The sequence below is a fragment of the Scophthalmus maximus genome, chromosome 8, assembly GCF_022379125.1.
Source record: "Scophthalmus maximus strain ysfricsl-2021 chromosome 8, ASM2237912v1, whole genome shotgun sequence".
Lineage (NCBI taxonomy): Eukaryota > Metazoa > Chordata > Actinopteri > Pleuronectiformes > Scophthalmidae > Scophthalmus > Scophthalmus maximus.
The window spans coordinates 11,787,580-11,810,084 of record NC_061522.1 but is presented as its reverse complement, the minus strand read 5'-3'; the positions used below and the strand labels follow the sequence as shown (position 1 = coordinate 11,810,084).

At 41.2% G+C, this 22,505-nt stretch overlaps 2 protein-coding genes across 12 annotated transcripts in view; both read right to left on the bottom strand.

Annotated features, from left to right (window-relative positions):
* camk2d2 (calcium/calmodulin-dependent protein kinase (CaM kinase) II delta 2) overlaps nucleotides 1-17,431 on the bottom strand; it is a 32,602-nt gene extending 15,171 nt beyond the window's left edge. For 3 of the 11 annotated variants that reach the window (XM_035638402.2, XM_035638401.2, XM_035638403.2), the window contains exons 1-3: nucleotides 16,951-17,430; nucleotides 13,030-13,124; nucleotides 677-736 (exon numbers count right to left, since the gene is read on the bottom strand). In XM_035638402.2, coding sequence (XP_035494295.1) covers nucleotides 677-736; nucleotides 13,030-13,124; nucleotides 16,951-17,012 — 217 coding nt within the window. In that variant the 5' untranslated portion in view covers nucleotides 17,013-17,430. Of the gene's footprint in view, nucleotides 1-676; nucleotides 737-13,029; nucleotides 13,125-16,950 lie in introns of all 11 variants that reach the window. The other 8 variants (XM_035638409.2, XM_035638406.2, XM_035638410.2 and 5 more) reach the window with 6 other exon arrangements.
* A 1,247-nt stretch (nucleotides 17,432-18,678) lies between these two features.
* LOC118313125 (interleukin-8) lies at nucleotides 18,679-19,944 on the bottom strand. The gene is made up of 4 exons (XM_035638412.2): nucleotides 19,671-19,944; nucleotides 19,409-19,541; nucleotides 19,198-19,284; nucleotides 18,679-19,086 (listed from the first exon to the last, which is right to left on the bottom strand). The coding sequence occupies exons 1-4, from the start codon at nucleotides 19,735-19,737 to the stop codon at nucleotides 19,074-19,076; spliced, it is 300 nt and encodes a 99-aa protein (XP_035494305.1). The 5' UTR covers nucleotides 19,738-19,944; the 3' UTR covers nucleotides 18,679-19,073.
* Nucleotides 19,945-22,505: the final 2,561 nt, after the last annotated feature.

The window sequence follows — 22,505 nt, the reverse complement described above, 5'->3', positions numbered from 1 at the left end:
GTGAGTTGAATCTATTCAAACGTATAAATATTCAATATGAAGAAATACATTTCCGAAGTTCCACTTTGGTCCTTGATCCTTGCTAATCTGAGGTATTAACACGGGACGTTGCATTGATACGGTGAAGTCGGTGAAGCCCTCAAAGCCCTGAGCATTTGGCTCCTCATATTATAGAAGAATTGTCCGACATAATTTCTTTGCGATGCCTCCAATATGTCTTATATTGTCTTTTCTTCCAACTCAACGTATTTAAGATTTCAAAGTTTGGGATTCTCAAATGATCCGTCATTGTTGTTGTCATACTTCATAATAGGAGGGTTATGTTGAAAATGACTTGCAACCACATTTTGTGATGCAAAACTGAGTTGAGAGATCAGTGAGAGACAGAAAGAACATAAGTGGATGAGTGTGAGCAGAACAAAAGAGGCCAGTAGGGTCAGTAGTTTAGAGAGAGAATGTAAGGCTCCTATGTCTTCCTGACGACGCAGCAGGGAGAGCACACAGATACATCATCATTAGATACCTGCTCCCACACACACACTTGCTCTCTCGTAACTGTATCTAGAAGATGAATGACCACTGCAGGAAGCACCGTAGACCTGAACAAAATATTGTTTTTCGTTTGTGTCAGTGCTCTTGTGTGAGCGCGTGTTGAGATGGAGGACTTGCAGCTCACCGATGTTGGGGTGCTTCAGTAGACGGCAAATCCTCGCCTCCCTCTCCAGCTTTTGATGATCTTGAAAAGGAAAAAAGACAAAAAACAGAGGAGACACAAACACAGAGAGAGAGTGAGGTTATTTTTAATGCGCTTCATTATTCCCTGCTATGATTGGCTCTCTGCGTCATCTAAAGTGAAGTTGGCTGCAAGTTAGTTTTGACTCAGTGGAGGACACAGCGGACTGTTTGGGCATCGTTGTCAGCGTCAGTGCGTGTTTCTGTACCTGACATTCACACTACTGTGTGTGTGTGTGTGTGTGTGTTTGTTGTGTCTGTCTGCGTGTTGGCTTAGTGTCAGCCAAGTCTATTCCTTATCTGAACTGAAATACTTGACAGAAATAATTTGACCTGATTGGTGCCACAAACTGGCAGAGAACAGTGAGCAGCAAACACAGTGAGCTGCCACAGTGGGTTCATGTTGACGTCCACTGTCAGGCTCAATATGAGCTCTTCCATTGTGCAATATAGTTCCCCTTTGCTACACAAGAGGAGGAAATAAAGCCACAAGGACATAAGTTAAATTAAAATTTATAGTATCAAAATGAAATGCGATGATCAAGAATTTGTTCTTGCTATAAACACAATATCCATCAAAATATATATCAAGAACCTGGGCTGTGCAATAAGGTAGAATTCAATCACCCAAATTGATGAAAGTATATTTTCCTTTATTGGTATTATATATTTATGTATAAATCACATTGTGGCAAATTTATGCAAAAACATACATTAAATAGTCAACTTTTCCTTTTGGTTATTAGACTAATCCCTAAATGTTTAAAACAAAAGCCTATTTTTTTATCCAAATTATCCGAATTTCATGAACTGAACACAATGCTGTCTTCACAGACAGACTGACAGCGACTGGTGGGAATGGTCACATCTCTCCTCTGTGAGACCAGACTGATGGTATCTGACTTTGTGACCGAGAGGTGACCACGTTCAAACATCCCGTCAAAAGAAGGTGAAAACGAATGAGCGATGCAGTGCGGTACTGGGCGACCCATTTTAGCTTTTATCTCAGAACATATAGCAAGCAAAAAAAAGAGAGGCAGCGCAAGAGGCAAGGTGAGGGAGAGAAAGAAGAGCAAATTCAAATAAAATAGGACGCCTATTTTTTACTCTCATCCTCGCCTCCTTCCTCTGCTCTTCTCGATGCTATGGAAACTGGGAACTCAGAGGCAAGAACACCAGGCAGCTTGTGTCCATTATAGGTACAGGTATATCTGTTTGTTTGTGTTGGTGTAGTGCATCTATAGGAAGTGACAAGCAGACACACAGGCAAACTTAGAGCTCCAGTATACTTTGAACGAAATAGAACCTGGCGCGCTCTCTCATGCTTTCTAAAAGTGTGTATGTGCTGTGACTGAAGGACTGTAGCTGCACACCAGCGGGTGGAGTTTATCCGCCGCAGTGAAAGAGATGAAGCCAGAATAAAATCCCAACAGTGAAGTGCAAACAAACTACAGCAGGAGCTGTACCTACGCCACGGTTAAAGCTAAAAATACAGGAGGAAGGCGTTTATTTAAATCCTGCTCCCTACAAGCACAAAAACAGAAGAGGAGATGGTATTTTTTGATTTCCCATACCCCAGATAAGGAGGTGGATGTGTGCCAGTCAGTGTGATGATCTTTAAAAACACTTTCCATCACTTTCATTAAAAATATTTTCCATCCATCCATCCAAGTATGAACTGCAAATCCTTCAAATAAAAAAAAGCAATAAATCAACCACAAAATAAAGAACTCACTAAAGATCATTTCTATCCTTACAGGAGTCAAATGTAAAAAAAACATTTATTTTTTGTTTTCTGCAAAATATACTGCTGTGTGTGTGGATATATATACGTCTTTTCTTTTTCCTTCTTTAGATAATCTAGAACGGACCCCATTGTGGCTCTTTCGTGTGGTCTCAAGTCCGCCATATTGCCTGTGAGAATACACCAATTCTGATTTTGATGGAAGTTTACTGGCAGAGACAAGCACGACAGCAGAGAGGCATCCTGACAATAAGGGCAGCTGAGCCATTATTTCACGATTAGCAGGATCCTCTGAGCAAGGTCACTCATCTGTCCATCTCTGCCTCAGTCTATCTTTGCTTCTCCCTGTCTAACGCACAAACTCCATATACCGTAGTTCCTTTTTACTGATTTAATAAATCTATTTTACTAACCCAAACTTCCTTTCTTCTTTATCTAATTGTTTTTATGACACTTCAAGATTTTTGCTTCAGGTTATACATTTATCTTCAGCTTCACAGCATTGAGTTGCATGCTGCAAGACTCTCGCCCCAACCGGTCAAAGTAACGCACTGTAGTAATGCTCTCAAATGTCCCACTGTAGTGGCCCTCAGTTTTCCTTAATGTCTGCATTACAATAATAATAAACATAACCTTTTATATAAATACTAAAAATATAGTCACAATGTTTTGATATTATATTAGAACAATCAAATACCCTGTGTTCATTTACGTCACCTTATATAATAGTTCCACTTCGATGTGGAGCTATTAGATGTTCTCTTTGGGATGCAATGTTTGATATTAGTCCTAGGATTTTGAATATCAGAGCTCTCCAACATAGAAGCATTCTTTCATTTCTCATTCAAATGCAATCCTCTGGACCCTGCGCAGTGTGCACCAGTCATAGACAGAAGGGCTTTTGAGGTCAAGGATCATCAGTGTAGCTACAGTCCCAACTTTAAAAAAAAATTCTAATGTCAAAATAGCACATCAAATGCAAAAAGGGAAAGATTGCAGTGTAGACCATTCTCAATAAAGCAGTGACCTTACTTTACACATTACATACATTATTAACATCATTATCAACCATTTTCTATTGCAAATCCACATTGTCAGCCACAGACCATTGGGAAAATGGACATTATAGTATGTGAAGTTTGGTTAATGCAAAATAATTACATTTAACATTTTGCCTTTTGCATAGGTTTCCTTTTCTGTAGCAGAATAATTGTCTTCATTTGTTTTGTATTTTAGGCCTCCCTTAGGGAAGACATAATAATGTAAAACTTCAGGTAGGTCACCATTGCAAACATTTCTTAAAGGCTTCATGCAAAGGCATGTCATGATAGGATGGCTGCATGTTCCACTACTGTATCCTACTGTACACCAAATGTCTGAATGACTGACATAAGATTGCCTCATTCCATGTCTCCATCATTTTCCACCTCCACTTTTCTTTCACTCTCTCTCACTTTCTCTCGCTCTCTTTCACTCCCTCCTCCACAGGTAGTCCACCTCTCAGCCGGCTGGACATCTGTTGTCTAGCAACTCCTGCACCAATCAGAGTGTCAGGCCTCTCCTCTCCTCTGCAGTGGAACCAGCCTTGCATGCAAATGGCCGACATCGCGAGTTCACACACAACTATCAAACTCTACAGGAAGGCACAAGTAACTTATCCCGAAAGAGCATGCACACATAAAATAAAAACGACATGTAATTTAAACACATTTCCTCTGGACAATTTTAATCCATAACACACACACACACACACACACACACACACACACACAAAGCACATACAGCACACAATGTGGACATACATTAGGATTAGTACTTACTCTGCAACAGCAAATGGCGAGATGCTTATGTATAATCCCAGAAGATGAACATACAGTGCACTGTAACTAAATGTTTGTTTGCATTACATGTATTTGGGTTTTTTTTGTGTAAATCATTGTAGCCCATGTTGTGAAACTTAACAGCAAAAAATGATGTTGGCCACTATATGAATGTTTTAATGCTGTTTGATTGTGTGCTCACATTTAAGCAGTATTGCTTCATAAAGAGGGGTGCTGGGTTTGTCCTGCTCTTTTCAATGTGGAGTTTTTTATGTTACCGCTGCATTCATGCGGTATTCCTTTGTGTGGAAAAACCACATGGTGCCAATGGATGTGAGTGAAGGTGTGATTGTCTAAATATAGACTGACAAGAGCATATTGATTTCTTTTTAATGGACAGGAAATCTCCTTTGCCCTAAACAAACGTCAGTTGCAGTCAACTTTGAAATCTGCCTGGCTCTCAAGAAGTCTGACAACAATGAGTTGTGACTGGCTGATAGAAATGCTTTATAACACTTTAATGTATCTGTGTGTGTGTGTGTGTGTGTGTGTGTGTGTGTGTGTGTGTGTGTGTGTGTGTGTGTGTGTGTGTGTGTGTGTGTGTGTGTGTGTGTGTGCACTAAAATGCATTCTGCTTACGTGGTTGAAACTGATTTCAAGCATTTTCGACATAATGTGAAGCCACTGTAATTGTGCAGACACATGTGGAGCCATCCAGTCAGCGGTTATCATGCAGGACTGTCTGGACCTGATCTAAGCTGCTTTTCTGAATATCTGTGTGTATGTTCTCTGTCTAGATATGTATGAACTTACCGTAAATAAGGTAAGGCGATGATGTCAGTAACTTCACTTAGAATGTACCAGTGGCTTCCTGTTATCAAGATATTTGTTTTTATTGTCTTTCATGTGTAAAAGACAATGTAAATGTGTAAAAGACAAAATTAAACTCTATTTGTGCCATAAACCAATCCACTGCTGTGAAATTTTACTTTGAAAAACACTGTACCCACAAGAAGCTTGAAGTGTAATGGCCTTGCTTGTTAATGGCCAGTCACAAAACTTACTCAACAGGGCTCCAGAGTGCGACACATTTTTTCTCTGGCGCCTAACTTTTAGCTGTTCTGTCTGGCCCGGGGTGAAGTCATTTTCATATTTGACATTTGTCAGCTTTCACGGCTGTTACCTTTCATTAGCTCCATGTGTAAACCTCGATCTCTCCCAGTTTTGAGATATGTTTGAGAGCTCATTCAGGAAGATGTTTCATTGATTTGATCAAATCAAAAATGACCAAAGATTATGATGCAGTGGAGAGCGCAAGGCATTGAATGTCTGCCCAGTGTGCATGTTACTATAGGTGTTGTCAGGGACGACCCCTTTAAATCTTCAATAATGTTTTTGTTTTTAGACATAGGAATGTCAAACCCAATGGCATTATACAGAATGACAGCCCATTTCGTATTTCACACCTGAGAGTTTTTCAAAAAATTACGAATTAAAGGTTTACATTTTCAATAGTGACCATTTTGCTTTTATATGCATATTTCAAGGTTTGGGACCTCCTCTCACAACTTTCACAGCTGTTAATTTGTGAAAAAGGCCTTGGCAAATCCCTTAGCATCCATATCAGTGAGCATTTTGCTCTAAAATTGCATCTGACTTATTATAGATGCGGCACATTTTGAAAAGTCTCCTTAAATTCTTCAGTCTACTTAAATCTGGAAGTGGTGCAAGGACACTCTCTGCCAGCTGCTTTGTTGTCTGCAGGAAACTGACCTCTTGCATTTGTCATGTCATAAACCATCTCTTCCTAAACAATTTTTTTCTTGGTGTCAGCATTCCAAGTATGCACCTCTGTGCTGCCCATATTAGGATTTCACACTTTGTCCACTAGTCCTTTTGACGTTTGATGTTCGTGGGTCAACCATGTAACTTTTTTTTAGCAACTTTTCATGTTATTGATTCCTGGGTCATAGATATGTGGTTTTCTATGTAGTCAAGTACAGAAATCTGAAGTGGGGGAGGTGTGAGCAACTCTGTTACTGTTGTTTTCTCATTAAATTGTCTGGTCTGAAAATAGAAGCTGCCGAACACAGCATATGATGTAATATATGTCATAAACCAACACAATCAGAAAAGGCCAACAGCTCAAACATTTGTTTGTGTGTTTACAGTAACAAAGATAACATTCTGAATGTTACTGCTATGTAGAACAATGTCGGGCTTCCCTCTGGAAGTGATCGAAAAAGCTTCAGATCACACGTATATACCACCCTGTCGATTTTTCTCTGACTTCATTCATGCTTCTTTCCTGACTTTTCCTGCTGCAATCCTTTCTTATCATCTGTATGAGTAAAACCTAAATCAAGATTTGGATTTGCTACAGTAGTGCAGTATTATTCAACAACTAGTGTTGTGTCTGTCATTTTTGTCTCTGTACTCTCTTTCTTTGAATGCACTTTGAAGTCCTCCCTTAACTACGACGTTTGTGCTAACACACTTCAGAATGAGGTATTGAAAACTTGCTGACAAATTGTCCCCAGCTCCTAAAGGCGACCCCAACAACAACCCTGTCTCTCTCTATTGTTGCTTGTTTCTCTTTCTGATGTGTCACGTCTGCAACCGCACTGCAGCAGAGTGTAGTGCTGTATGTGTGTGTGTGTGTGTGTGTGTGTGTGTGTGTGTGTGTGTGAGAGAGAGAGAGAGAGTGTGAGAGAGATTTTTGATTTTTGAAAATAACTTTTATTAAAAAAAATCACCAGAAACATCAGGGTTGTTTTACAAATGCACTAAAAATAAAAAAATAAAAATAAATCGAGATAGAGAGAGAAAGAGTGTGTGTGTGTGTGTGTGTGTGTGTGTGTGTGTGTGTGTGTGTGTGTGTGTGTGGTCTTTGCGGTTTTGTAGTTTGACAACCTGTGAGTCTGATACTACCAAAGTTAGAGACAGACAGAGAAGACACAAGCAGTTATAAAAAGACAAGGACAAAGAGACAGAGACAGACATAGAGACAGAATAAACAAAGGGTCAAAGAGGACAAAGACATATACTTATATCCTAAACTTGATTTGTATCTTTCATAACTCAAACCCACACAAACTTATCAACACACACTGAACAAGATCTCTCTCTCTCTCTCTGTCATATTAGACATGCAAACAGCAAAACATTGTTGGAAGTTTGATTACAGCTTCTCAAATATACGCTTTTACATGATGGTAAATGTAATCCCTTTATGTTTTCACTGTTGGTAAGACAAAATGACATTATGGGCACAATTGAATTCATCCACTTAAAAAAACAAAACAACGGTTTTAATCAATTGTGACAATAAACCTTGGTCTTAACCATAACACAACATCACCCACCACACATCGCAACAGGGTGCTGAATTGCTCTGTTTCAATTCAATTAAGAGTTTTAATTAAAAAAGATATTGAGTTGAATCTCACATCCTCAGCTAAGCAGCTAAGTAGTCCTCGTCCATATGTAAATGAAACCGTCCAGGACGCTGAGACACCGTCACCCTCCACTGGATCTCAACTGAGAAAGAATTATGAGACTGATAACTCCCTTGCTTTCACCTCTGAGGAGAAACAAAAGGTGGCTAGAGATAAAACTGCCCTCAGAATATTCCTGGGAGTGTCATAACATGGGGTAATGCCTGCCTTTAACTTATTCGGTGTAATGCAGACACACTCATTCAAATAATATGTGAAAGTGCTCTAATCTGAGGGACATCCTGACCCATGTGTACACATATACAACACAAAAATCATCGGGATTTAATGTGGCAATAATTCACACTCTTTGTTATGATTATGGCTACAATCCTGTGGTAAGATTTACAGTAAGTGGTATGTACAGTATGGTTGATTGAGTACGTAATGGAGGAATCAGTCTAGTTTCATCCAATTCCAGCACTACCTATCTGCTCTCATATGTACATACTGTACAGTATTTTAATACAGCCAAATTCCCAGCAAAACTGTTCTTATTTACAGTTTTTTTTGCACGTCTAAATTACAGCTACTTGTCAGAAAAAAGGCATCTCTATCTCTTCATGCTTCTGATTTTTGTCTGCAAAATATTTTGGAGCATCAGAGGAAAATTGGTCATCTAGGAAGTAATACTGAAAAACACATCTGATATTTCCAGTCAATGTGTTAGAAATGGAAAATGTTTTTGCGTCTTTGGCGGCAGCAGTGTTAGATGCATCAATCTATCTCCATCTGCTCAATGTTCAGTGACAGACAAATGCAAGACACATTATTATTGCCTCTAATGTGGATTTGACTGACTCTCTAAGTTCTCATATTATTGATTTGGTACTGCGGGAAAAATAATACAACAAGCACACTTCATTGAACGACACACACGGACAGATGTGTCTGCGTGTGTCGTTCAACGAGCAATCTGATCATTTTTCTCATGTGTCATTTTTGATGCCTGAGTGTCATCTGCGTCTTTCAGCATCTGGTTTATCAAACAGGTTTGATAAAGAATGTAATTGCACTAATTGTGAACACTTGAAGAGGGCGAGCAGACCAAGGACTTCCATTATGAAACTCACAGACAGTTTTTACTGCGAGGAACTGAGACTGTGGTGAGGAAAGGGTAAATCAAAGAGATTGCTAAAAAGACACAGGTTGATAAGGACAAAGGTAGGAGAGGACAGAGGCAGATGTACCACTCTGTAATTAAGAGTGCCCTCGCTCTCTGTCGAGTCCATTACCCTTGTTAGCCAGACTGGAGGTTCTTTCCAGACTCAACAATCAATCTTATTTTTAATGTCTAAATCCTGACATATTAAAAATGGAAGAGCTGCAATTTTGATTACAGCTTACATTATTAACACAATTGTAAGAGCCGAAGATCTGGTAAATGCTGATTTCCCCAGGTGTAAATCTCACCCGAATTGTAGACATATGAATCTGATTAATGTTGTATGGAATAAAACTGAGGCCCTTTATCTGGTTTGTGTGCTTTCTACCTATACTATTTATGCATACTCTACCCCGACGGCACGGAATCTACAGGAAATGCTCCCGTTGGTTTGAACACGTCTGACTCGGACAATCTCCTGCATTGTTTGTCATGTGTGAAAGGCAAACTCCCGAAAATGTCCAGACCGAATTTTTCAGATGTTCCGTCTAAAGACAGTTAGAAAGATGGATCATGTGTCCCGAGTACAAACAAGAGATGAAGATCTATAAAAGAAGCCTTTGATTTTAGACGTTTTTTCAATGTCAGATGTGATTTAATGTCTTAACAAATGTGAAATATATAATTTACACAAACAAATACCCATAAACCCTGTAGACGCAGATAAAACACCCTTGCTTCAGTTTCAGGCTCAGTCACGTGTGACAGACAGGTTAGCGTCGACCGAAACCAAACGCCTCGCTTCTTTCAAAACTGGAATATATTGTCAATATTGAGTGTGTCTGTGTCTGTGTAGTGAGAGAGAGAGAGAGAGAGAGAGAAAGAGAGATAAGGAAACAGATAGAGACACCCACAGTGAGAGAATGACCAGCGTTTATTTTTAGCCTTCAAGTACCCAGTGAGTCATGTGATCCCCCATCTTCCCACTGATCCCTCCTTCCTATCCTTCCCCCCATTTCTCTTTCGTCCTCCCGCAATCACGTCTCCTCTCCATTCTTCAAAGTGAGGCAAAACAGTCACGGTGACACAAACACAGGAACACAGGGATGATCATTTTAAGATAGGGAAGAGAGACAGGAGGAAAGACAAATATTACTTAATGAGAGAAAAATCCACAGATATATACTGTATATATGGACACTTTTTTTTTTTTTACACATAACCTATATCTGGATGTGTGTATTGTATAAGAACGATCCATACATCTGGCATACATCTCAGCAACCACTACCATCTCGGTTGCCATGACACCCCTTTATCACAAAAATAACAATAGCACACATAGAACTGGAAAAACATCAAGCCAGGAACAATATTAAGGCAGTTGCTGCAAATGTGATGGGACTTTTTTAACAGGGTACACTTACAATAAGTGAAGAATATAAGGAATAAAAAACGTGAGGAAAAGGAGGTAAAGCATCATTGGTGCTACTTAAAAACACTCTTTGTTTTAATTCCTCACTCCTTATAAATGTACGTAGCCTTATTGATTATTATTATTATTATTGACCATGTGTCACACCCACAGTGCAAGGCAACATTTACATAGCGAGATGAGCCGTCTTTTTTCAAAAACATCTTTATTGTAATGGATTCAACGCTGCAAATCTGCTCAACTGTTAAGACAAGCTGAGAGGGTCACATAGCCAGGCAGCAAGGCCAGTGCCCACATACACAAACACGGACATTCATGTGCACAAGTACACACACACACACACACACAGAGCACATCACAAGGAAACACAAAGTGACAAAAGATAGCAGACAGAGTTATAGTGACAGGACACTGAAGCCTGCATGAAGGGAGAGGACTAATATCCAACTGCTGTGAGGGATACAGCATGTGCACACAGCCACAGACGCATGCACACACACACACACACACATACACACACAAGTGTTGATTTCCCGTTCTCTCTTTCTGTTGGTGATTATCTGTCTCTCTCCCTCTGCATCCTCTCCTTTCCCCCCCCCCCCCTCCCTTTCTCCACAGCTTCCTCTCATTCACTGACTCATCTGCTGCTCTTAATGAAATGCTGCATAATCAGGATTGCAGATTGCAAGACTGTGCGACTGGTCCTATAGGCGAAACGCACACGTGTGCATGCATAACCCCCCCCTCCACACACACACACACACACACACGCACACACACACACACACACACACATGATCTGCCAGCACTGCAGTCACCAATCCTACACTAAACCCCTTTCAATTATATATACTCTGACACACACATGAACTTGCATAGGCAAGTACGCATACACAGTGTGTTGTGGAGGGGTGGGGGCTGGGGGGTCATGATCCTGCCAGAGAGAAGGGAATCAGAGTTGCAATTCTAGGGCTTATTGCAGAAAGAGGGTAAGACCATATCTGACACGACAGCACGCCCGGTGTGTAAACCTCTACACATTCTCACACACACACACACACACACACACACACACACACACACACACACACACACACACACACACACACTAGAAAATAGAGCAAACCAAAGAGAGAGAGTGTGTGAGGTCTAGGTATTACTCATGTTGTGGGGACTTGAGATCTGTTTCGACTGTCACAAAGCAAGTCCCTGTAATGTGAATCATTAAATTCATTAGTGTGTGTGTGTGTGTGTGTGTGTGTGTGTGTGTGTGTGTGTGTGTGTGTGTGTGTGTGTGTGTGTGTGTGTGTGTGTGTGTGTGCGTGCGTGTACATACCCACGTGCATATGAGGTGAGATAACCCTTTCGAGTATTTTTGGAAAATCTATCCCTGCATTCAAGTGGTGAGACACTGATCTGTGTACTGAGGTATCTATTACCAACACTGCACTAGGAAAGGTCAACATGGGCAGAAGAGTGACAGAGGGAAGGAGAGAGCAAAGGAATGGTGAGGGAAGAAAGAGGAAAGTTTAAGAGAAGAGATGCAGCACGAGGGAAGCAGAGAGAGGGAGAGATAAGAAACAGACCGATGGAGGAAGGAGGGAAAGGAGAGGTAGTGAGGTATTAGAGGGTAGAAGTACCTGGAGAAAAATATGAATGCTTTTTGTAAATTAAGAAAAAAACAGAAGAGATATGAATGAGGGAGAAAAAGAAGATTTAAAAATAGGGAAGAAGAGTAGGTTGCCAACATGGAGGGTGAGAAGGGTGAGGAGGGGAGCTGGGAGAAATGTGCATCCTCACAATAAAGCTATAGGCAGCCGAGTGACATGCGCAACAAGGTAACTCCGCTACAAAAATGTTTTGACAAATTAAAATTTCAGTTGGAAAACTCAGCTCGCATCTACGCAAGCCCAACTCCTTGTGTGGTATGACAGCAGTCATTGGTTATCACAGGCAAGCAGGCGCTGACAAAACACGCCATTGGCTGAAGAGAAGGTGGCACAGCGAAGCTACAACACACCATTGGTTAGTAATCACAAATATGCTTTTGGCAGTTCCTGGGTCATGTGTGTGCTTGCACGTGTGTGCGTGTGTGTGTGTGTGTGTGCCCGTGTGTGTCTGTGTGTGTCCCAAGCCTGAAGCAACCAGGCCAGCAGCTACAATTACAGTGACGGATGTGAAAGAATTGGGTCGGCTTCGCATGAGATCTGCCCCTGGGACGACAAGACCAGCCAGAGCCCTGAATCAATACGAAACACATGCACATGCACACGGGCGCACGCACACAAGGTGGTTGAATGTGACAAACATTTACACAGAAACCAGAGGACAGATATATGAACAAGACAAAGAGGAACATGTTCTACACAGCACAAAAACTGCAAGCAGGCAACTAGCTACAGCATTTGCATAGACTTTTCACCTTTTTCGTCCGTGCAAACAGAGAAAAGTTAATCTACCAAAATCCAGATGAGTCTCTGCCCCTGTGCACCTGGCTGACTCTCACTCACTGACTTTTACTCACACAAACACACACACACACTTACAGAGTTTTGGGGGCAGTCGTGTTCACAGCTCATCCACACAAAACTCTGACACTTCTCGTCGAGCATGTTTTCCTGCATGTGTGTGGTGGGTGTGTGTTTCTTCTGAACATGCTTATTGCAGGTGTATGTACATGTGTTTGCGTGTCCTACCTCTGGCAGAAAGCTTCTTGGTGTTGATGATTTTGGCAGCAAACTCCTGTCCAGAGGAGATCTTCACACACCTCCTGACCACAGAGAATGCACCCCTGAAACCATACACGGGCAGAAATGTGTGTTAATGTATTTAGAAGGGCATCGCAATATCTCATTAGGTGTGATCCAAAGTACAACCGGACAGCCGTGTCAACGGGTGGTCAGAAGAGCAAGGCTCATTTGAAAAAGCTTGGCTTGAGTCAGCCGAAGAGAAGTGAACCAGATGCTTAAGATTAAGAAGGTTAGTTTTTCAATAATGGCAGCATGTGTTGAATTGTCATAAATTTACTGCGGTCCACGACTGTTTATTTTTCATGGTTTCTTATTCAAACCTGCATCGCTTCATACGGTTTTCAGTCCTCGGATCTCAAAGACGAGTAAATACAAATGTGGCTGAGCTCATTTTTTCCGTCTTACACAGTTTTCTATCCATTTCTGAATAGAAATCCACAAACAGCATGCAGTAGCAATGCAACTCCTCCAGTACACGTTGTCCTCATCACTACACCGCACTACTAGCACCAACAAATGTGCCTACCAGCCCACTACCGTTTCAGCCGTGTGTGCCGTTCTGGTGTTTCAGGCACATGTATGAAGATTACAAAAGTAGGTCAGCTATATTTGAGGGAGGAGAAGAGCAGAGTGCTGCATCTCTCATCTCTATATGCAACCACGGAGCGGTCCGCCTCAGCTCCACTCACCTCTGCAGCCATGTCGGGCCGATTTACTATTCAACCCTGGTCTGTGTGCATGCATTTTTCTTTTCATTTCATTTCTCTTCCACTCCGCAGCAAATTCCTGTCTACAGCTCCAACCAACACCAGAGATACCACCAACACTCAGAGGCACTTGGATAGAGACACATTACCAACAAAGCAGAAAATACTCATCACCTCAAATGGTCCCTGTTCTTTTCTTACTAAACTGTGATGATGTTACAGCACGTTGTTATGTTATTTGATCACAATAAGAGAAATAATTCAAGCTTTGTGCCAATGTGATCACAAGCTACTGTTAAGTATATAGCAATGTGTACCATGGCCGTGTTATCTAACGTCCTTTGGAGTGAGCAGCTTGCCACTAAAGCTTACCTCTAATTTATAGGGGATTTGGTGAAAGAATGATCATAGCATAACATGTTACATAAGAATTTCACTTTGACTATCCTGCATAGTTGGGCAACATGGCACTTTGAAATACATGTTAGCTGTGCCTGTTAAAGGAGTATGTGCAGTCCGACATGACGACGACAGCACAGTCGAATTACCTGTGCTGTTTCCAAGTCAAGACATGTTGGAACAAGCCAAACCTTCTGCAATGAGAAAGTTGTATTTTTTTCAGGTTGAGTCAAATATGGTTTTGAATTAGATGGTGTACAGTGATTAGAACATCTGATTATGCATTGCGTAAAAATGCTTCACAAATATGAAAACCTCTTTGCATTTGGATTCAGGGAATAGATTCATGGTTGACCAAAGGTCACATGAGCTCAGAAACTGATACGAGACTATAAATGTAATCAATTTGAGGACATTTGTTTTGTTTGTTTAAATTATATAGCAGGGATCCTGTATTTTCCTTATCAAACAGGTTTTTTTACATGCTTCATCCAGTCATTACCCATTACATTTTGCAAACCCCATTGATATGTTTTAGAGATTTGCATGATCGGTGTCCTTTAATTTCTCTGAAAATCCAATGCATTTCTGCACAATATTAAAATCTATTAGGATTAACTCTTGCGATGTGTTCAAGTTGTGTCATACCACATTTATATCTCAGCTACAATGATGTCATTGGACAACAAAGTGCTGTTTTTTCTATTTCAATCTGCACTTAAACTGCATAAGCACTCAACAATAATGTGCTCTGACTGAAACAATGTAGACCTGATCCTGTCTGTGATGGATTACACAAGCAGGTTTCAAGAGTCTGCTAAAATGTTTATAAGAACAATAATACAGAGAATGCAACAGCTCCCTGGACAGGTGGGAAATATGCAGCCCACAAAACCAAAAACTGTATATCAGTGAATTTGAAGATGAGCAGAAATGGGAAGTTTACGTGACTGATTGATATGCTTGTGCGGACAAAATAGAAGTGCCGGTGTCGCAGTTCAAAGGCCAAATCTGAATGAATCAGTATACCACCTATTGAACATTGTTCAGCATGTAAAATTACTGTCAGAATAATCATCCCGCGGTCATTGAAATATTAATAACATCCAGGTGCATGGACAAAGCCATTGTGATATTTCCCTTTTCATCAGTGCCGGCTCGTCGTCCTTTGTATGTCAGTGTGGCGAGAAGATGTTGCACACTGGGGATCAGGTGAGTTAAAAGGTAATATAAAAGCAATATGTCCGTGCATTATTAATGACAGAAGGTGTAAGATGGAAAACAGGGTACGGGATCATAAAGCAGTGGGCTGAGGCTGTGGAGGAGATTTCCTCTTACTCACTAGAAACACAGGCTTCCATCAGGGGGGGTTGTGGGAGATCAATTCCTCCAGTTAGAATGCTGAGAGTCTCCATCTCTCTCTCTCTCTCTCTCTCTCTCTCTCTCTCTCTCTCTCTCTCCCTCTCTCTCTCTCTCTCCCTCCCTCCCTCTCTTTTTCTCTCTCCCTCCCTCTCTTTCTCTCTCTCGCTCTCTCTGCTTTGGCTGAACCTCAACCTTGGCTGCAGACATCTGGGACTGTGTGCAATGACCACGGGGTGTTCACGACCACACAAATACAATCCATACCTATGCATATAAGCCCTAGACCCACTCACTCCCTAAAATCGGATGCAATACACATCCATGAGCGCTGACACACACACAAACACACACACACACACACACACAAACATGCAGGTACGCGGATCTTTATCCCCCACTCTCACTCTCTCTCTCTCTCTCTCTCTCTCTCTCTCTCACTCTCTCTCTCTCTCCCTCTCTCTCTCACTCTCTCTCTCTCTCCCTCTCTCTCTCTCACTCTCTCTCTCTCTCTCTCCCTCTCTCTCTCTCTCTCACTCTCTCTCTCTCTCTCTCTCTCTCTCTCACTCTCTCTCTCTCTCTCCCTCTCTCTCTCACTCTCTCTCTCCCTCTCTCTCTCTCCCTCTCTCTCTCTCTCCCTCTCTCACTCTCTCTCTCTCTCTCTCTCTCCCTCTCTCTCTCACTCTCTCTCTCTCTCCCTCTCTCTCTCTCACTCTCTCTCTCTCTCTCTCTCCCTCTCTCTCTCTCTCTCTCTCTCAGGGGTGAGGAATTCCCTGCCCGTGTGTCTGATAATTGACCGCAACTGGATGCTTGGCTGGGGGAATGTGTCATCGCCGACTAGGCCTACATGCTGTCGCATTACAGTGTGTATTTCTGTCACATGGGGGGAGGAGGAGGAGGAGGGTTTTGGGGGAAGGGGTGGGGGGAGGTGTGGGTAGAGAGGGGAGGATGGGTTACCATCTCTCACCATTTCACACACACACACACACACACATGCATTTCGTTCACCCTGGTTCATTTTACAACTCGGAAGCCCCTCGCCCTCCTCTGGCAGCCCAAAGGCCGGAATGCATCAGCGGCTGCAGGGGCTGGATGGAGGCGAGTGACGACACGCTCGACTCGACGCCTTCCTTTGCAATCGCAAAGCGCGAGCAGGGCTCCGAATGTGGGACTAAAAGCAAACATGGTGCCATTGCACCTCGCCCGCATGAGCCATGAAGGCGCATTTAACCACAGCGCATCGCGGGCGTATGGTCCATGGCTTCGCTATCAGCTGCGCGCACACGCACACCCCAAAGAAATACGCACAGACACAGAGAGCCCGTGTTACATAACAGTCTGACATGTCATACAGGGGTGATGGCAGATGATTATTCAAAGAAAAAACAACATGCTTCCTTACTTCCCCAGCTCCTCGAACAGCTGATATTCGTCGGTGAATCTCGTGCAGATCGTTAGCGCCATCCTGGAAGAGTTGCCGAGGAGGAGAATCACTCACTGACAGTATCCACCACCACCACCACGCACAGTCGTCAACGCCGCCCGGTTTTTCGTGCTGGTCCTGCAAGCCAAGCGGAGGGAATCATGCACCGGCGACAGCTCTGGTGGGATGAGGGGGGAAGAAAAAAAAGGTCTATCTTTTTTCTTTTTTCTTTTTTTTGCGGCAAAACACTGCCTGCGCGAGCGCTTCAGCCAAAGGCGAGAGGAGCCTCCTGCGTCGTCGTTCGCGAACTTCGTGCTGTTTCCTCACGTGCAGCAGCTTCACATCGCCCGCGGACGCAGCATTTTGTGTGGATCGTTATTATCTGTTGCGTGTCCGTGCAGCGCCGAGCGTTTCCTCTCTGCGCGCCGCATTACCGCACCTACCCCCCGCTGCGCGCTCAGGCCCGCCCCTTCGCCTGCGTCCTCAACATGGCCAATAATAATCACAATCATAATAATCATAATAATAACCCTCGTAGTCGTTGCCTTCTTTTTGTGCACACGAGTATCATTGGCAGTCACTGGAGTCACTGTTCTGAAAAGAAAATGAACATTGGATCTGAAAAGAAAATGAAATTGCTGCTTTATTTAAAATCATTCAGTCGTAGTTAAAATCATTCAGTCATTGTCAGTTTGGAGGTTGGAGCAGACATAAGTAGGTTAATGATCTGTTTCTACATATTTTCTTACACCAAAGTAAAGCTGGTATTCAGTTATGCTTCACGACCACCCACATGTGCCGCTTTTCTTTTCAGATTACTTCCAATTATCCACAGCAGTCACAGCAGGGTTAATATTTCATTTGATTTTAACTTGCATGTGGACAATCTTTCAGACCGCTTTGTTTCAGAATTGTAGGAACTTTATCCAAAGGCAGTTATGGGTGCAACAACAAATGAACTTATAACTGTTCAAATGGTCAGCAATGATTCACACTGACTTTAGTTCAGGAGTTCAAGTTGTGGCATTCAGGTCAGTTCAGTTCACAACTATATGTAAGAACCACACATCTTATCTATGACTGAGTCATAAGATTGTATTTGTTTTTGTGGGTTTCAATATCCTTTATTGCACCCAGGTTCAATTGACTCATGTTTAAAGCAGCAGGGGAACTCAAATTTCACAGTTGAATTGACTTGAAATGATTAACAGTATTTAAGTGGGAATCAATTCAGGGTTTGTCCCTGTGGCAAGATAGTCATGTGATGATGGTCTGTAATGTTGCCGATAGTGACCTAACAGTCTGATAAAGTGCCAAGAGGAGGGTGGACGCAGTTGATCCGGAGCGCACTCCAAATACTTCTTCACGTGTGCTTATGGGGGTTTATTGATACAATATTTTTGTTTTATATAAACATATAGTTAACATCGTATATGTGAGAATCCACATCCAATTTTAAAATGATCAAGTAAAGCCTTAGGCAACACATTTCCCTCAATTCACTTTATATTTCTTATCCATAATCCATTATGCCTGCAGGGAATATTACAAAAGTAATGGCAATGAAAAAGATGATGCATTATGCACATATCAGTTACTCTAAGATGAATGTCTACTGGACATCTCACCCCTTTAAGCACATATGGCATGAAAGGCTAATTAAAAATTGTATGATTAATAAATTATCAATAAGACAAAACAAAGCAATTTCATTTTCAATTTCATTTGACCTTTTTAATTAATCATTTAGATAAGCAAATTCAGACACAACTTATAAATACATCAATAAATATGCTAAATATATAAATAAGAGACAAGAAAAGAGTAATCTACTTTTACAGACTTCAGGAACATCAAGAAACAAGTTATTGCTTAAACATAATGTATGTAAGTGACCTACAAACAAGCACAGACTTGTTAATAAATAATGTTTGATACAAACACGGGTAAATTCTGATGTCCCCTTCAACAGCTCATCAGGACATTGAGTATCACAAGTCACTTGGTATGAAATCAGGGTGGTGACCAGTCAAGTACATTCAAGAACTGATCATTTGTCTATAAATGTCTCAGACCCATTGCAGACGCCTCTTGTCATCCGTTCAGCGTCTTCTGCTGCAGGGAAAAGAAACAGAAAATAATTATTATTTTGTCTTTCAGAAGTGGAGTCTCTGACATTTTCTGTCACATTATCCAATTAAATCATGAAACTAGACTTGTACTCACTTGGACATGATCCTGTTAATCACTCTTATCACCCAGGGAGCCTCGGGGTCGAGGCAGACCTCTTTGCCTGAGTGTTTCAGGGTGGCACTGCAACACCAAACAAGACACAGAGATTCAGTCAGAACAAGTCGACATCGATGAAAACCTCACGCCGAAAGTGCCAACATCATCACCATCTAGATGGAATGAAGGCTTTGAAGCTAGCACTTACATGATCTCAGTTTCTTCGCAGTGAGAGTTGCCAGGGATTAATTCCACCTTCTCGATGTGGCGGCCGATGGGTTTGCTCTCTGTCTGGATGCAGCGACAGTGCATCTCCACTCCCAGGCTTCTCAGACTCACCCCTGTCAGGAGACAGCAGTCACACACGGTCACAAAATGCATAGTGTTTTTCTCTTATCTATACGTGCATTAAGAAAAGAAAGCCAACAAAGTAGTGACAGTTCAGTTAATGCACAAAAAAAGAATCTTACCTTCACTGATGGCGAGGGAGGCCAGGAGCACCGCTACAGCAACGACGATGACTCTGCTGCTCATCATTTTTGCCTTTTACAAATTCCGCAACAGTAAAGGTACTAAAAAAATTTAAATGTCCTTCAGGAAGGTCTCCAACGAAGACTGAAAATGAATATGTAAATGAAAAGATGTTGTGTTCTTTATTCTTCCTTTTTTCTGTCACTTCACTCTCTCCTCTACTTCTCCTCTTTGTTCAGCTGCCTTCTCGCTCTGCTGTTTGAATCTAGCGCTGAAGTGGGCTCCTTTTAAAGCTGTCTTCAGGAAATGAGTCATTTCTCAGGATTCTGCAGGTTGCGCAAGCCCGGACAGTTGGCAGTGGGAAATTACACTAAACAAACGATGATGTATCAAGTGAGTTCACAGGCCACTAATAGTTGAGTTTTATTATTTATTTTTTATAAAGCAGTCACCTCAAATTTGCTATAATCTGACTGACCTGAGAAGAATGCTTTCGAGAAATACTTCACGAATTAGGTTGTGACTCCCTGTTAATGGAGTATTGCACCATTAATGACACCAACCTTACAAATTGGAGATTGATCAACTGACATCTGATTCACAGATGTCCTGTAATAAAATGGATATTTAGATGCAATCTGTGAATGACTGACAACTGTAATCCACTGGATTTGTCATCCAAAATTTCACCGTCAGGAAAGGAAATCTCTCACGTACTCTGAAAGTTACTTTATGAAAAAATAACAAGAATTTCAAAACACTGCCTTGCATGCGTTTCCATATTTATTGCTGTTAAAGTCCAATAAAGGCAAGCCAGTGTCACACACCATATCTAAGTGCTGAAATGCATCAAGGTGAATGCATAGTACATAGAAAACATGCACACCGGCCTTACTTGTTAATGCATTCTTCTGGTATCTAGAAGGAGGCAGAGAAAAAGCTGGAGTCTTGTATGAGAAAACGTATCCGTGCCATCACCTCAGTTATCTGTAGTTCACATTTCTCAAAAGCACACGCAAAAGGCAACACACATACACTTCTCTTGCTACTTACTATTCCTGCAGGCATTTGTAGGAAAAAAACACAATGCTATATACTGTGATATCGTCTCTCTATTTGCCTACCAGAGGCAGATTGATTTCATGAAATAAAATTTTAAAAACTTTGCACCCATTTCTTTGCCGTGGACTGATTATTTCATATATGTGCAACATTCAAAGTATCAAACATACAAACATACATATCAGTGAACACTGCTGCAGCATCAAAAGGTCTACAGTGTCTTACTGCTTCATCAGTGGAGGCTGTGTAATGCCACCCAGTTCTCAAGGTTCTTTGTAGGGTGTATTTAAACCCAAATATGGCTCAATGATATGTTGTAGATCCCACTAATAGAAGATAACTGAGAATGATAAAGAAAGACGGTGGCTGTTGGTTATGGCTTTATCAATGTTACTAAACCTGTCCCATAAACAGACCATTGTTTATTAAAAATAATATTTGAATGAGACCTGTGCAAAGACGCCTGTCCAAGAGCCCTAAAGATGTAATTATACCTTATAAATACATTTTTAAATGATGTGATAATGCCTAAGAGCAACTTTTGACATTAACGCCTCATAGATTAAAAGCACATTTTTGCGAGGCAATATGATTCTCAGGAAAAAAGGTCATGCACTGCTAGCTCGTTTGTTTGAAGTAACTGAAGCATCTGCAGGTGATGTGTCAATAAAATTCCACTAGTGCTGACACAGCCTCAACAAGCACAAGCAAGCACCTGACTGCAGTCACTACGTCACTGCGTCTACAAAGCAGAAGGAAGTATGGGGCAACGTCTTAAGGGGGGTTTTGTGGTTTTGACATATTGTTTCTTCACTCGCTGCCTCACTTAAACAATATGTACTGATTCCACTTATTTGGACAGTAGACAAAAAGGAAGTTTGTTAAGAGAATAATTATTTTATTTTATTTTTATTTACAAATTTCATGAACAGAATCTAAAATAAATTTCAAACATGCTTGAGATCATGACCTTATGGAAATGAAATCATTTGGTTAAATACAGGATGTGATACACTTCGATGGAAAGTTTATCAGCAGCATGTGACGGAATAAATTAGGGAACATGTGAACAATTTCATTTTTTTTTATGTCCAAAATTTTCCCCAATGCTGATGGGGGGAAATCTGGGAGTGTTAATATAATAGTGTTAATATAATATGATCATTATAACATAAGATTTTTAAAATATAAAATATAAAAGGTGAATAGGGTCTGTGCATTTCATGTTTTTATGTACAAAATAAAAGTGATCTTAAATCAAAAATATTTTGTAATCTAAAAAATGTCTCTCTCTCTCACACACATGTGCACACACACACACACACGTGCACACACATGCACACACACACACACACATGTGCACACACACACGCACACAATAGAGGAAACAGGCTGATGATATCAAAGAGGAAGTATTGTGAAGTCTTTATGACACAGAGATACTTGGATACTCCATAACTTGCTCTTGACCTCAGCAAAAACTTTTAATTGTTGTAGAGAAGAAAATACTCGACTCTAAATTGCAGAAAAGGCAAATATTAAATGGATTATAGTTATTATTTTGTACAGACATATGTATTAATTCTAATGAATGGTCCTAATGGTGGTTCTAGAAAAAAGGGGATCAATATTTTACATTTTATTCTAGAATCAACATGAAGAGGGTGTTTTTGGTCTGGAAGGATATGCCTTTACAACTGCTGGATGGATCATCAGCTATCAGAGATCCATACATTTTTCAGATAGTTAGCAGGTCAAAAAATATATAAATG